Source organism: Eschrichtius robustus, chromosome 15, assembly GCF_028021215.1.
Source record: "Eschrichtius robustus isolate mEscRob2 chromosome 15, mEscRob2.pri, whole genome shotgun sequence".
In the NCBI taxonomy this organism is placed as follows: Eukaryota; Metazoa; Chordata; class Mammalia; order Artiodactyla; family Eschrichtiidae; genus Eschrichtius; species Eschrichtius robustus.
This window is the reverse complement of record NC_090838.1, coordinates 18,978,038-18,994,042: the sequence shown is the minus strand read 5'-3', so window position 1 is coordinate 18,994,042 and position 16,005 is coordinate 18,978,038. Positions and strand designations below refer to the sequence as shown.

The following is a 16,005-nucleotide window of genomic DNA, read 5'->3' as shown; positions in this document are numbered from 1 at the left end:
ATAGCACTTTGCACAGAGCTAGATGCTCAATAAACAGTTGTTTATTTTAATTCCTGTTTGGAATACTTTTCATTATTTTGGCCCATTCTAGTCATGGTTTTAGGTAGACATTATCTTTTCCATTTTTAGTTATTAAATTATTTAATATATTATTATTTAAATTAAATAAATATTGAATAATTATTAAATTATTGAATAATTGCTTCTGTGTTTAGTTCAGTATTTTACTGGGTAAAAGTTATGGGTAACTTGGTTAAACTACATGTGTCAAAAATACGACTGAACAAAATTCCTCTTCAAATGTTATAACAAGCAAATTATTTCCCCGTATTTTTAGTAGATTGCTTTTTTATTGAAAATGAAGTACTAAATCAAAGAATTGGCTTGTGAAAGATTCTATGTTCCTTAGAAATGAATTAATATAAAAGCAGATGATTTTAACATGCATTTGTCCTCAGTGGCCACATACCTTAAATACTTACTCTTTTCAAGAATTTTTCAATCATCTAGATTTCTTAAGACTTTTAATCTTTTTACTTTAGTTTAACTTGCTTTATGATTTTTATCTTTTAATGCAGTTGCCACATTTTTGCATAAGACAAAAGTATTTAAATCAATGCCACGTTGACTTTTTATCTTCTCCTTAGGAACTGAGAGAAAGCTACAATACACAGCAGTTAGCCCTTGAACAACTTTATAAGATCAAACGTGACAAACTGAGGGAAATTGAAAGAAAAAGATCAGAGCTAATACAGAAAAAGAAACTAGAAGACGAGGCTACAAGGTAATATAGTTGATAAACTTATTATACTATATTGCTATTAGAAGTCTAATTTTGTTGTCCATATTTTTAGTTTGACTATGAAAAATTAAGGGGAATAAAATGATTATCCTAAGATGCTAATTAGATTCTAAATTTTAGAAGTTCAGTCCTTCTTTTGTGGACTGAGTTTACAGTAACCAATTTTATGTTCCATTAGTGAAAAATACAGACTTTGGAGTCAGACCTGGTTTAGAATTCTTGATCTACCACTTACTATCTGGATGATCTTGGTTAAGCCACTTTACCTTTTGGAACCTCAGTTTTTCCATCTGAAAAATAGACACATTAATGCATACCTTATAAGTAACTCAGAATTAAATAAGACTAAAGAACCAAGTATAATGTTTTGCAGGTAATAAGCACTCATTATTTCTATCTCTCCATAATAAATCCATTACCGTTTCCTGAAAAATCATAAAAACCAAGTACTTAATTTTATAGAGTGTAATACTGAGTGTAGAAATGCCATGTTGATGCAGGCTTCCTTGTATATATCTGAGCTATATCAACTGCCTACATTTATAGCAAGGAAAAGTGAGACAGTTGTGGTATCTGAAGCTTAGAACCATTCATTTAGAGACTTTGCATGATTTTTTTTTCTATCGGTAAGATTCTATTTCTAATATGTTCCTATGTTTCTCCCAAGTTCTCTAGTGTCAGAAATTATTATAATTAGTTAACAAATATCAACAAACCAACATTTCTTTGCCCTGGAGAAGAGTAGACAATAATGTCTATGAAAGAGCTAATAGTTACTGGGAAGGCAAGAAAGACACATTACCATATTGCAGGCCTCTTTTCTTAATGGCTTTAGAATAACCACTTTAACACATTTTTACTGAGTGGTCACTGTCGACTGTGATGCAGGTAGACTCTGGGTTACTCCTTGCCCCTAGATTTCTCATAATTCTAGTAGGAGAGTCAGACAGCTAAACAAATGGCTATAATATTCTTTATTCTAAAGAATATTGCTACTACTTTTGTGATTCCCTAACAAGAGATACCAGAATAATATAGATGTAGAGACAGTAAAGTTCAAATTAAGAAGGCTTTTATTTGCCACCTAACTTGTGCCACTTAACATTGCACAAGGGAACTGTGCAGTGCTGCGCAACTAGTCCCTGTGTTAGAATTTTCTTTCTTTGTTTTTTTTTTAGTTCTATTTGAATTTATTGGGCTCTCCCTTAGATATAATAAGTCCATTTCTAAAAAGTAAAATGAGTAGTTGTCAAAGAAATTGGCAGTCATCAAAATAAATCCAGTCACATGCAGAATGTTCCACAAATATTATTTTAACTCTTCTGAAGAGCATCCTCAAAACGACTTTTATTCATTCTTTCATTCATTAGTAGTAAATAATCTTGATTGACAGAGATGGAGACTGTCATGTGCTAGTTAAGAATTTTCTGCTTACACATGCAAGTATCTTGATATATCTCCATCATTGCTCACAATTCCTTTCAGGCCAACAGACCATATTAGTAATACACATTTTCATTTTATTCATTGTCCTTGCACATTATCCTGCTTTAGTAGAGGGAAGAAATCAGAACATGTAGAATTGGTCCAGAGCTGGGTGTTAGTACTGCATCTTGATTTCTTGGCCATTTGCTCAGGTATGTTGCCTTCTCGTCCCAAGCTATTGGTAATAGTCAGATTTTCACATTGTAGATGTGACCTCTTTGTCCAACTTCTGAAGCATCTTCTGGCCGTGGACCAGTTTCTCATCCACAAACACGCACATAGAAACTTTACCAAAATTTAATTTTTTATTCTCTTAACTCTCTAGTCTTTTCTCTATCCCAGTAAATATGTGGCAGGTACTCTGATAGTGGTGTTTATAATGCTATGGGAATTTAAATAAAGGTAGGTTGGGTCATCCTAGGCGTGGGAGAGTGTCAGGGAAAGTTACTGAGAACTGGGAAAGGGAATATTGGTTGGAATTGCTTAAGGACTGCAAGAGAAGCATGCCTCTCAAAGGAGAGCTGGATGTCAGTTACGGAAAGTGCTAGAGAAAGCACTCTGCAAAGTGATAGAGGGTGTAGGAGGATTTGCAAAGGGTTGAGAGGAAGTTAGTTGTGGGATAATGAACCAGGAGTATGAATTATAAGACATCTGGGGGATGAGGAGGAAGGGTTCATGACTGAGTGGGTCTACAGTTTTTGGAATTATCCAGGATTTCCAAATTCCTCCAGGAATTATAGGAAGAGAGATATGGAATTAAGCCAAGACTTTCACCTTGGTGGGGCATAAATGCCCCCACATCCTAGGGATGCATCCAGTCACAATCTTCACAGCCCCTGATAATGTGTGCTGAGATTTGAAGAAGGTGCTTATTAGTGGTGACTGCTCTGCCTCCAGTAAGATCATAAAAAGTATAAGCAAGGAGAACTCCAGTGAGCATTAATTCTAATACTAAAACAACTAAGCTGATCTTAGACCATCTTGACCAGCTAGAAACCAAGCTGCAGCTATATCAAATGTCATAGAAACATGTACAGAAGTATGGACCTATAGAGGAAAAATGCTCTATTATCTAAAATCTAACAAATGAAAAAGACTTTTAAATGATAATATAAGAAGTAGATAATCTGTCCAGCAGCATTTCCTATTTTCACAGCAATGACTAAACCCCGAAAACAGGGATTAGCTAGGATAGTGGGAATAAGAGTTTGACAGCAGTCCTTGTGAAGAATCTGGAGAGAAGGGAAGGAAATTCACATATAATTTTTAGATTTGTTTTCTGAATAGTTCCATTACAATTTTTTTTCCACATTTTTCTTGTGTTTGGGAGGTTGGCTGGCAGGAAGAAATTTGAGAGTGTGAGAAATTGTTAGTCATACTCCCTAGCTCATCTACTTGTGCTTAGTTTATCTCTTGATTAAGTGATTGATTAATTGGTTTTCCCCTTCAACCCTGATCCCCATGGTTTCTCCACACCCCCCTACTAATATCTCTTTGCTATATAGAATAAATATATAACTATATAAGATTGTATTTTTTTTTTTTTAATTTTGTTATTTTTGGCTGTGTTGGGTCTTCATTGCTACATGCGGGCTTTCTCTAGTTGCGGCGAGCAGGGGCTACTCTTCGTTGCGGTGCGCGGGCTTCTCATTGCGGTGGCTTCTCTTGTTGCGGAACACAGGCTCTAGGCGCACGGGCTTCAGTAGTTGCAGCACACGGGCTCAGTAGTTGCAACACGTGCGCCCTAGAGCACACAGGTTTCAGTAGTTGTGGTGCATGGGCTCAGTAGTTGTGGCGCACAGGCTCTAGGGTGCGTGAGCTTCAGTAGTTGTGGCCCATGGGCTCAGTAGTTGTGGCTCGCAGGCTCAGTAGTTGTGGCACACGGGCTTAGTTGCTCCGCTGCATGTGGGATCTTCCTGGCCCAGGGCTCGAACCTGTGTCCCCTGCATTGGCAGGCGGATTCTCATCCACTGCGCCACCAGGGAAGTCCCTAAGATTAAATTTAAACATATAAGAAAAACATAATTTTTCTTTAGTTTGTCAGGAACAAAATCTTCTATTACATTTTTATGTTGCATAAAAAAAAAATTGAGGACATTATGCAAACTCTTTTTCTTTCATGTAAAGGAAAGCAAAACAAGGAAAAGAAAACTTATGGAAAGAAAATCTTAGAAAGGAGGAAGAAGAAAAACAAAAGCGACTCCAAGAAGAAAGAACACAAGAAAAAGTTCAAGAAGTGGAGTGGAAAGCTGAGGAGAAACAAAGTAAGGATAAGGATGAAAACAATTGATTTGATTTTTCTGAAACAGAGCAACAAAAGCAACAAGAAAAAAATAGACTCTGATGAGGTTCAAAAAAAGAAGAAAATTAAAATGAATGCTAATCAGAGTCAGAAAAGACCTTTTTCTAAATTAAACTTGGATGAGAAGTTCGTGGGTTTATTAAAACAGACTGAGGGAAAAAAAAAAAACAGACTGAGGGTAGAAATCTTAAAGCAACACAAAGAAAAGAATATAGGCGTCACTAACAGTGCATAAACCCTGACACAGTTTTCATAATTGAAGTAAATAGTTTAAAATATTTTATTCCACCCGTGTAACTAAACTGTTTATTTTAATGAAGCAACAGTAAAGTTTTAAGTCTTTGCACACTGAAATTTTCTCAAAAGATATACATTGTTTTTGATACACCCCAGAGGGCGTTCCCAAAATACTTTAAATATTATTGTATTTCTTCTGAATGCACAAACCTTTGAATCCTTATTAATGATACAATGTGTTGTAAATTTTCTAAGTTAAAGCATTTATTCTACAAATGAGCAAAGTAAAATATCTTTCATCTATTGTCTAGTACACTTGTAAACTCTTGTACTGTCTTTTTTTTTTGGAACCATCCTGATACATCTGTAGTCAACCCTGTTTACTGACTAACCTTCTGTCTGTGACCTCCCTTTTGTGCTCTTCTTCCCTGTGATATTCTGACCTCTCAGATCAAATTAAGCCTCTTGCAACTTAGTCTCCCTCCACTTGACACACCTCAATTACCACCCCACCTTCCCTCATCCATGGGCATGGCACACCCTGCAAGCCATCTCTTTGTTTTACTGACTCCTACTTCAGACGAATATCCTTGTTTGTTTTTATATTGATTCTGTGACTATTGAAAATATTTAAATTCTAACAAGCCTATATTAAATGGATTTTCATGATACTGTTTGATGCTCAGTTTTTTTCTTTTCAAGCTCTTTATTGAGTCATAGCAAAAATGTGTATATATGAAAGAAGCAAATAATGACAATTATCTTCTCTTTAGGTGAGCCAGCCCGTGCTTTGGTAAATTACAGAGCATTATATTGCTTTGAAGCAAGGAACCATGACGAAATGAGTTTTAATTCTGGGGATATAATACAGGTAGGAAACAAAATCTTTTTTTCTCATGAATAAGCTGAATGCGATGTACTATATTACTTTCCATAATAATATTGAGTATACTATTATATAGTGATTTACCATTTTAAAAATATATCTTAAGCATTACCTCATTTGGTTCTTACGACATACCGCAGAGCTGCATAGGACAGTTATTATTACTGCCATATTCTAGGTAGGAAGAGTTAACACAAGTTGTAACTGTCAGCAGCACACTGCCACACTCCCAATATGGGGTGCAAGTACATGTCTTTTGATTTCCAAATCCAGTGTTCTTTCCACTCTGCCATACTGCTTTATGTCATAAAAGGTGATATTTTGTTATTTTGATAAATTACCAATGAAATTTGGGGGAACTGGTTATTTTCTGGCAACCATTAAAAGAGTTGAAGGAGTTAAGTTCTGTAGCTCTAACTAGATGCAGACCCTTGTTCCTTGGAACAAAAAGATATTTATTGTATAATCACAAACCATGTAGAATGGATGAATAAGAGAAGATGCAGGGAATAGCATTTTGACAGAGCTATGTGATTTACTGGAAAGAATACAGGCTTTAGAAGCATACCGACTTCAATTTTAATCCTGGCTTCAGTTTTCTTCTTAGTAAATAAAGGCAGTATTACCTAGAATACCTAGCCAGTGTCTGTTTTCTTTTTTAACCTGCACTGTCACCAGTTTGGTGTATTTTATCAGTTAGGTAGCAAATGTTTAATGATACTTGGAATAGGGTTTACCAGAACCATCTATTCAAATGCTCAAGACAATCCCCAGCTACACATCCTTCTGTTGCCATTGCCACACTGACAGTGCCATAGCTGCTCCTCAGCTGAGGAGCTTGAGTCCACAGGCTTCTGGCCCTGCCGTTCCTCCTCTTCTACTTGGTGATGATGAGGTAGTGTCCAAGAATGAAGCAATGTAGCCTAGCTCTGGGCATGTTTGGTCAAGAGCTTACTTATATTTTTGGTTATATCTTTTATTTGTTTCAGCAAATACTTGTTGGGAGCTATGATAGGCTAGGGATATAGTGAACAAGACAGTCTCTGCTCTTAGTGAGTTTATAGTTTAATGAGAAAGACAGACATCCTAAAGAAGTAGAGGAAGGAAGAGTGTAGACTGCTACCAGCTTTAGAGCAGACGTCTCCCACAGTCAGAGAGCCAGTCTGGTGGTAGTGACAGCAGGAACATAATGTTAGCTGGAGTTTCTTGAGTGCTTGTGTTCTCTGCCGAATCTTTGATGTAAAGGATGAGTCATGAGTTACTACCAGATACCTGATTTGGACAGCTTGGTTAATAATGGTGTTCATTCATTAAGAGAGGAAGATTAGAAGGAGGAAATTTAAGTGGGAATTATAATGAGTTCAGTTTGGGATGAGTTTCAGATTTCTAGGCAGCAGTTGGATATCCAGAGATATCTAGAGGCCAGTTTGTATGTCATCAGTGTGTTGTGACGGTTATTGAAGACGACTGTGGCAGAGCTCATCCAAGGGTGTAATAAAGAAGGGGGAAGATGACTGAGGATGCATTCCCTGAAAAACACGGGCATGGAAGGGATTGTTAGAGGAAGGGGAGCCATAAAAGAATGACTAGAGGTAGGAACAAAACAGAGTTTAGTGTCAGGGACATTTGAGAAGAGTGGTCCACACGTAAAATAAGACAGTACTAAAAAAATAACCATTAGATTAACAACAGCACAGTTATTGTTAACCTTGAGGAGAAGAGTATTAGTTGAGTGGAGTGGTGGGGGAAGAAGCCAGATTTCAGTGAGTTGAGGAACAGTTGGAAGGGAGGAAGAGGAGACAATGAATATATGAAACTCTCTGAAGGAGCTTGACTTTTGAAAGAGGGGAGGAAGCAAAGGTGGTAAATAATGAGGAATGTGGGTTGAGGGAAGTTGTTCTTGTTTTTTGTTTTTTGTTTTTTAACTTGACAGAAGCTTGAGCAAGTTTAAATAATAGAAAGGATCTGCAGAGGAAAAGGGTTAATCATACCAGAAAGAGTAAATCACTAATGGAGGGAGGTGTTTTTTCTAATTAAAATGTAATTTACATTGAGTGAAGTGTACAACCATAAGTGTACAGCTCAAATAATTTGTACATGTGTATAGATCTTTGAAACCACCACTCACTTCAACATACAGAACACAGAGCACTCAGGAAGGCACCTCATGCCTCCCTGTCAGACTTCTCTGTTCTGACCAATGGATGGAGAGGAGGAAGATTCTTGATAATCTGGAGGTCTTGGGATCTATAGCACAGGAAGAGGAGGAGGTGGAAGGGCTAGATACATTTTCCTTTGTGATTGGAGGGCTGGACAAAGGGATGGATGGGATCATAACTTGTGCTGAGGTAGAGGTGAGGTCAAATCTGAGGGCTTCTGTATTGTTGGTAAGATAGGAGGCAACGTCTGGTCAACTTAACGAATGAAGGTGGCAGAGGAGGTTTGAGTGAAAGTGAAAAATATGATAAATTCCACTGAACCATGGCAACATTTTTCATGACAACCTATTTTTCTATCCTTATCTGTTAATGCTATTTTTGAAGTAATAGTTTCCCTAGGCCTGTGAGAATTTATGTAAAATTTTCTAGTTTAACTCTCTATGTAAATTGACAACTGGAAATCAGTTAGAATTATAAGCGACAGGTATGAAATTGGTTAAAATTGACCCCTTACAGAGCCAACCTGGTCTAACTCTGAATAATAAATGATTGGGCCTTTTCTTCTTCAGAAGGTTGAAAATATTAGGAAATAGTATTAAAGAAATTTTGCTTTTAAAAGTTTGTAAGAAAAGGAGGAAGTTAGTGTTTGAATGCCAGTACTCATACCTTTCAGTGATTCCTTGCCTTTAGACCAAATATTTAAATCAGGTTTAGGTTGCATATTCCTCAGGGTTTATTATGTTCTTGCCTTCATTTTTAGTGCTCTGGATTAGCTATTTTAAACTAGTCTTAACTAGATCTACAGGATAATATTTTATCAGTGGTTCCTTTCGTTCTATTTCAGAACACCATTTTATGGTAATTAGATAGTTATGATACTATCTATGTAGTTAACCAAAGCAGGTTAGATTGAGGGATTTTCTGAATATCTCATTAATGATGTAATAACTAGCCAGACGTATGGCATTGAAATGAGAATTATTTACCAGAAACACAAATGAAGTTGCCTGATAATAAGTCCATTTGTTATTAATTAAACTTTGAATCTGTTGTTTATCTAATTTAGAATAGTCCATTCAAGTTAACATTTGTTGAGTTTCTAGCCATGTGCCTACTGGGGATATATAAAAATGAATAAGGAAGGCAAAGTTTAGGAAGAAAAAAGAAATATGTATAATTGTACAAAATATAATGTGGTATGTTTAGATTAACCATTTAAAGAAGTAAAGTGCTATAGGAACCCAGAAGATGAAGCAGTAACACAACCAAATAGCATTGGGAACATTTTCCCCAAGGGTAGGATGGAGAAAGGGCTCAAAGTATTATGCTTTATACTTGTTTAGAGCTTTACAGTTTACTAAGCACTTTTATAAATATTCTTAATTTAATCCTCAGAATAACCTGGAGGAAGGTTGGGCAGGTATTTTCCCCCCAAATTTATGGATGAACAAACTGAGGCTTTAGATGATATTCATTACCTTACAGCAGATTACCAGCCAGGTGGCATGGCTAAGACTGAAGCATGGTTCTCTTAACTCCAAAGTCTGTGTTCTTTCCCCTAAACCCGACAAAATTCTGCCAGGAGGAATATCTTGAACAAAAACACTGAGGCATGTGAGCGCCTGGTGTGTTTAAAGAATGTCACATAACCATTTGGCTAGAATATGGGACAAATATTAGGAGATGAAGCTAGAAAGGTAAGTTGGTACTTGACAAAGAAACCACAATTTCAGAGGCCTTGAATTCTACACTAAGAAGTTTGAACTTTGAAGAGCTTAAAACTAGAGAGATGGGATCTTCTAGGATAAAAATTGTAATGGATCTGCAGTGACTCAGCATAGAATAAAAGACATCAAGATTGGAAATGGAGAAGTAAGATTTAATTTGCAGAAGACATGATTGTGCAGAAAATCCCATAGAATCTTAAAAAGAAAAAAAAAGCTACTAGAAGTAATAAGTGAGTTTAGCAAAGTTGTAGGAAACAAGATCAATATACAGAAATTAGTTGTATTTCTACATACAAGCAATGAATATTCAGAAATTGAAATTAAAAATAACATTTACAGTAACATAAAAAATATGAAATGCTTAGCTATAAAACTGACAGAAGATGTACAAGACCTGTTTACTGAAAACTACAAAGTATTGTTGAGAAGAATGGAAGACCTAAATAAATGGAAAGCTATACCATGTTTATGGATTGGAGGACTCCGTATTGATAAGAAAGCAATTCTCCTCAAATTGTTCTATAGTTTCAAGGCAGGCTTTTTTTTTTTTTTTAAGAATATAAGCTATGCGGTTTAATTGTATACATTGGTGTTAAGATTTTTGGCCTTATTACTTGCACATGTGATCTGTTTAACACTCTTTAAAACAGAAAATCATTGAGTAGCAATCAGATTTCAAAAAGTCTTCCAAGTACAGCCAGACAGTTGTCTACGTGATATGCTACATATGACAACATAGAATGTACAATTATATTAACACAGACTTCTTTTCCAAGGGGTCAGTATTTTCACACGTCTAATAGGTCTCACGCACAAGATAACAAACAGCAATATCAGTGTCTCTCAATCACATTAAGTTCATCAGACGTATTAAAACGGTGGCCCTTTTTAATTGAGAGTTTTTATACATATTATATGTATATATTTTTAACATCTTTTTTTTTTTTCCCCTAAATTATCTCTGTTTTAGATAAATAACAGAGCTTAGGAAATAATACTTAAATGAGAACAGTTTGGGCAAATCCTCAGGCTCTATCCTACAAGTGTTCCATTCAGGAAGATCTCAGTACTTCTTCTCCACTTTTTTGTAAAAATTTACAAGCTGATTCATAACCAAACCACTTTGGAAAAAGAAGAACAAAGTTGGAGATGTTATGTTACCTGATTATAAGGCTTATTATAAAAGTTATAGCAATCAAGATGGTGTAGTATTAGTATCTAGATTGGAAAATAGACAAGTGGAACAGAATAGAATTTACAAGCTGATTCATAACGAAAACAACTTTGGAAAAAGAAGAACAAAGTTGGAGATCTTATGCTACCTGATTATAAAGCTTATTATAAAAGTTATAGCAATCAGAATGGTGTAGTATTAGTATCTAGATTGGAAAACAGACAAGTGGAACAGAATAGATAAATGGATCTACACCTGCATATTTATATAACTGATTTTTTATAAAGGTGCAAAGGCAACTCAGTGGAGAAAGGATAGTCTTTTTTTAAAAAATAAATTTATTTATTTATTTATTTTTGGCTGCATTGGGTCTTTGTTGCTGCGCAGGCTTTCTCTAGTTGCGGCGAGCGGGGGCTACTCTTTGTTGAGGTGCGCGGGCTTCTCATTGCGGTGGCTTCTCTTGTTGCAGAACGCGGGCTCTAGGGCGCACGGGCTTCAGTAGTTGTGGCGCATGGGCTGTAGGCGCACGGGCTTCAGTAGTTGTGGCTCGTGGGCTCTAGAGCGCAGGCTCAGCAGTTGTGGTGCACAGGCTTAGTTGCTCTGCAGCATGTGAGATCTTCCTGGACCAGAGCTCGAACCTGTGTCCCCTGCATTGGCAGGCGGATTCTTACCCACTGCACCACCAGGGAAGTCCTAGTCTTTTCAAAAAAGCAAATGACATTGGAACATTTGGATATCCATATGCACAAAAATGAATTTTGATTTATTCCTTACAACATATATGAAAGTTAACTCAAAATAGATCAGAGGTAAATCCTGAAATGTAAAACCTAGAACTGTAGAACTTCTAGAAAAAGACATTGGAGAAAATCCTTACAACTTTGGGCTGCTCAAGGATTTCTTAGACTCTTAGATACAACGTAGTACAAGGTTTCTTTTTCATAGAGAAGGTTCTATAATTGATTGTGATAATGGTTGCATAAGTGAATATACTAAAATCCATTGATTTGTGTACTTTAAGTGGGAGGATTGTATGGTGAATTATATCTCAATAAAGTCATTATTATCAATAAAATAAGTTAAACATGCATCTACCATATGAGCCAGCCCTCTCACTCCTAGATCTTTACTCGAGAGAATTGAAAGCATATGTCCATACAAAGACAAATGTTTATAGCAGCTTTATTTGTAATAGCCAGAAACTGGAAACAATTCAATCTTCCATCAGTAGGTAAACAGATAGACAAATTGTGGTACATCGTACAATGTTATATTACTCAGCAATAAAATGAAATGAACTATTCACGTTCACTACAACATGGATGGATCTCAAAATAATAATAAATGATAGGCCGAGTAAAAGTCAGACCCCCCAGAAAGGGATGTATATTGTGTGATTTTATTTATATAAAGTTCTAGAACATGCAAACTAATTTATAATGACAAAAAGCAGACCAGTGTTTTCCTGGAGATGGGGTGTGGGTCAAGTGGAGGAGTGGGAGGGCGTGCTTTCAGTAGAGCAAAAGGAGACATTTTGGGGTGATAGATATGTTTATTATCTTGGTTGTGTGATTTTTCACAACTGTATACATATGTCAAAACTTATCAAATTTAATACCTTAAATGTGAAATTTATAATATGCTAATTATACCTCAGAAAAAGTGTTTTTAAAAATCTTAATGGATATGGAATCACCATACAAATTCTACATGATTTTGATAGATAAAACACTGTCAAATCTATTTTAGAAAGGTTATCTGAAAAGTGTAGAAAATGGAGTGGAGAACAGAGACATAGTTGGCATATTTATTCAATGAATTAAGCAAATATGTATTATGCTGGACAATGAGTATCAATTAAAAGGCTCACAGACAAATGGAAGAGATACATGTAAATAAAGAATCACACAGTATGATAATGCATGCTATCTCATGACAGTATGTATGAGATATGACCTAGGTTGGGGGCAGTTAACAGAATCTTGAAGGATGAGTAAAGATTACAGTAGTCTAGGTGTGAAATGAAAAAAGCCTGAAGTAGGTTAGGAGGGTAGGGTTGAAAAAAAAAAAAAAATTCGAAAGAGCTTTTAGAAGCAAAATCAACACAGTTTGGATATGGAAGTGTAAGAGAGGTAAGAGCCAAAGTTGTTTTTTTTTTAACATATTTATTGGAGTATAATTGCTTTACAATGGTGTGTTAGTTTCTGCTTTATAACAAAGTGAATCAGTTATACATATGTCCCCATATCTCTTCCCTCTTGCATCTCTCTCCCTCCCACCCTCCCTATCCAAAGATTTTTTTATTTAGAATGACTGAGTCTTTGATGGTAAGAATAACAGAGATACAGGAATTTAGGAGGAGTAGACTGGGGAAGAAAACAAGTTCAATCTTAGACTTGAGTTGGAAGTTCCTGTGGATCATCCAGTTGAAGATATCTGGGAAGTAGTTGAAAGTACAGGCTTATCCCATTAGAAAAAAGAAGTCAGTTCTGCAAATATATCGTATAAAGAACTGATCACTATAGAAGTGAGTGGGCCTCTTCCAGAAGTGTATAGTATGAAGTAAGAGAGACAGTGATAAAACTTGAGGTATCAGCAGTGTTTAAAGGAAAGAGGACCAAGAAGCGGAAGAAGGGGTGCTGTGAGGACAGAGGATGCCAGACTGTAGGAGGGAAATGTCTGGGAGAAGAAATGAAGCTATAAATTACCTCTGTGTTTTACCAGTTGGAAAATAGTATTCAGAAAAAGTTTTCTATTTCTCCTAGAGAGTTCAAAAAGACTCTGATAGGAATGTAAACTATTTTTGTGTATTAACTTGGATAAAATTAAAAATTTAAATTTAAAAAGGCACCTTGTCTGTCATTAGAGATAATAATCTACCGTAGAAAGTGCTTTAGCTGTTTAGTTAGACGGACTTAATTCTGAAAATTAGGCTGCTGGACGGTGGTCTGCATCTCTTTCCTTTGTAAATAAGTGGCTTTCTAACCACTGTTAACCCTACTTTTTGTTTCCATAGGTTGATGAAAAGACCGTAGGAGAACCTGGTTGGCTTTATGGTAGTTTTCAAGGAAATTTTGGCTGGTTTCCATGCAACTATGTAGAAAAAATAACGTCTGAAAAATCTGTGTCGCCTAAGAAGGCCTTACTTCCTCCTACAGTGTCTTTATCTGCTACCTCAACTTCTGAGTAAGTTTTTAGCTAATAATGGAGTTTACACGTCTCTGCAAATGTGTGAACACCTAATATGTATTTGTGTCAGCCTGCTACTTAATCATATTGTAATCTGCACTGGACTCTCTAAGAGTACCTTTTGTTCCAAATTTAATTCTGAAGTTTAGTAAATAAAAACATGGGTCAGTAGTTCATAAATTTTTTTTTTTTTTGCCTAAGTTGTGTTTCAACACAATGTGTATTATATACAAATAGATAAATTGGTAGTACTTCATTAGATTCTAAACAATTAAGTATACTTATGTCATATTGTTATATTCATAGATCACTTTCTTCAAATCAACCAACATCAGTGACTGATTATCAAAATGTATCGTTTTCAAGCCTAACTGTTAACACATCATGGCAGAAAAAATCAGCTTTTACTCGCACTGTGTCCCCTGTATCTACATCACCTATTCATGGACAGGTATGTATCTTTAATTTTCTTGTGTTTTATTCTTTGACATTGCTCCTGGTTCACATAAAATAGAATGAAGATTTCTGTACAAGGCCATCATTTACTCATTTAACCAGAGTTTGTATCATTTAGTTTCTTTTCTTACCATTCATATGTGATATGAAATTGAAGAAATTATTATTAGAGGTTTCTCAACAGTTTATTCTCATAGTAGCAAGTTGCTACCAGCTAAGGTTTCTGAGCTCAAAATATCATTTTTACAAATCTGATTATAGTCTTAATTTGTAGTTATTGTAAGAAGAGCTTGGGCTTGGGGTTTTTTTGTTTGTGTTTTCCTTAAATAAGTCATTTGTGTGAGAGCTGTGTTATATATATGTTTAGCCTCTGGTTTAGATGTAACCAAGATGCCAGCATTGTACATTAACATTATTAAAAAGAAATTGCAGACTTCATCAGAATAGAGTCCTTCACTCAAAAAATGTCTATTGTGTGACCACAGGTTCCAGGCATTTATTATGTGCTAGAAATTTAATGGGGAAAAAAAAAAAAACTCTGCCATTAAGAAGTCATAATCTAATGAAGACAAACATATAAATAAATAACTGTATGAGAAGTGTTGTAATAAAGATATTTTATGAAATCTTGAGGGGTATACAGAGGAGAGAGCATTTCAATTCAATCTGTGGGAATTGGAGCAGGCTTCACAATAGGTAAGGCATTTTAGTCGAACCTTCAAAAATGAGCAAGCTTTCACCAAAGAAGGAAAGTTATTCCTGTGAAAGAACAATTTTGGAAAAGTCACTGAGGCATGTTAACAAGAGGAGCTTATAGGAAACAAGTATTGTTTATAGTGTGGCTAGAGTACAGGATTCATGGCGAAAGGGTTAAGTGAAGTTGGAGTGAGAGGTTGAGGTTTATTTGTGAAGCATTTAATACCATGCTAAGCAACTGGCAGTGGAAAGCCCGTGAAGGTTTTTAAGAGGAGAGTTGAAGTGTATATTTTAGAAGGATAACTCTGGCAGTAGTATAGAGGCCAGATTGGTGGAAGGAAGCAAATGGAGGAGACCAACAAAGGGAGGATATTACAATAGCTAAGTAACAGATGATGTGAACCAGTAATGAAAATATATAGAAGAGGAGATGGACTTAAAAGAGTATTAGGAGTCAGCACAAAATTGGCAATTCATTGAATGTGAAGAGTGAGGAAGAAGTTGGAGTTAAACATACCTCTTCAGGGTCTTTAGCTTGAGTAACTGAGAGGATGGCAGTACCGGAGGAGTGGGTTTTGTGGATTCTAAAAATGATTACATTTCAGACGTGCAACTTAGGTATTTGTAGGAGGGACAACCTGCTGGGAAGGCCCAGCAGGCAGCTTGATTTACAAGTCTGGAGCCCAAAAGATAAAGTTATAATTAAGATACAGATTTGAGAAATCATAGGCAATACATCAGATTATTTAGGGAAATCATGTAAAACAGGAAGGGAAAGAGACTGGACCAAAGAGGAGCCATCAATCACCAGAGAGTGAACTTCACGAACTGCAGGGGTTTTAGTGATGTCAGCACTGTTCAGAGATCAGAGAAGGTAAGGGTTTGCAAGAAG

At 35.9% G+C, this 16,005-nt stretch overlaps 1 protein-coding gene across 4 annotated transcripts in view; it reads left to right on the top strand.

Moving 5' to 3' along the window:
* The window catches only part of ITSN2 (intersectin 2), a 160,032-nt gene that overhangs the window by 78,814 nt on the left and 65,213 nt on the right, over positions 1-16,005 (top strand). For all 4 annotated transcript variants that reach the window (XM_068563921.1, XM_068563920.1, XM_068563922.1 and 1 more), the window contains exons 17-21: positions 648-784; positions 4,415-4,551; positions 5,600-5,697; positions 13,789-13,958; positions 14,268-14,412. In XM_068563921.1, coding sequence (XP_068420022.1) covers positions 648-784; positions 4,415-4,551; positions 5,600-5,697; positions 13,789-13,958; positions 14,268-14,412 — 687 coding nt within the window. The remainder of the gene's footprint in view (positions 1-647; positions 785-4,414; positions 4,552-5,599; positions 5,698-13,788; positions 13,959-14,267; positions 14,413-16,005) is intronic.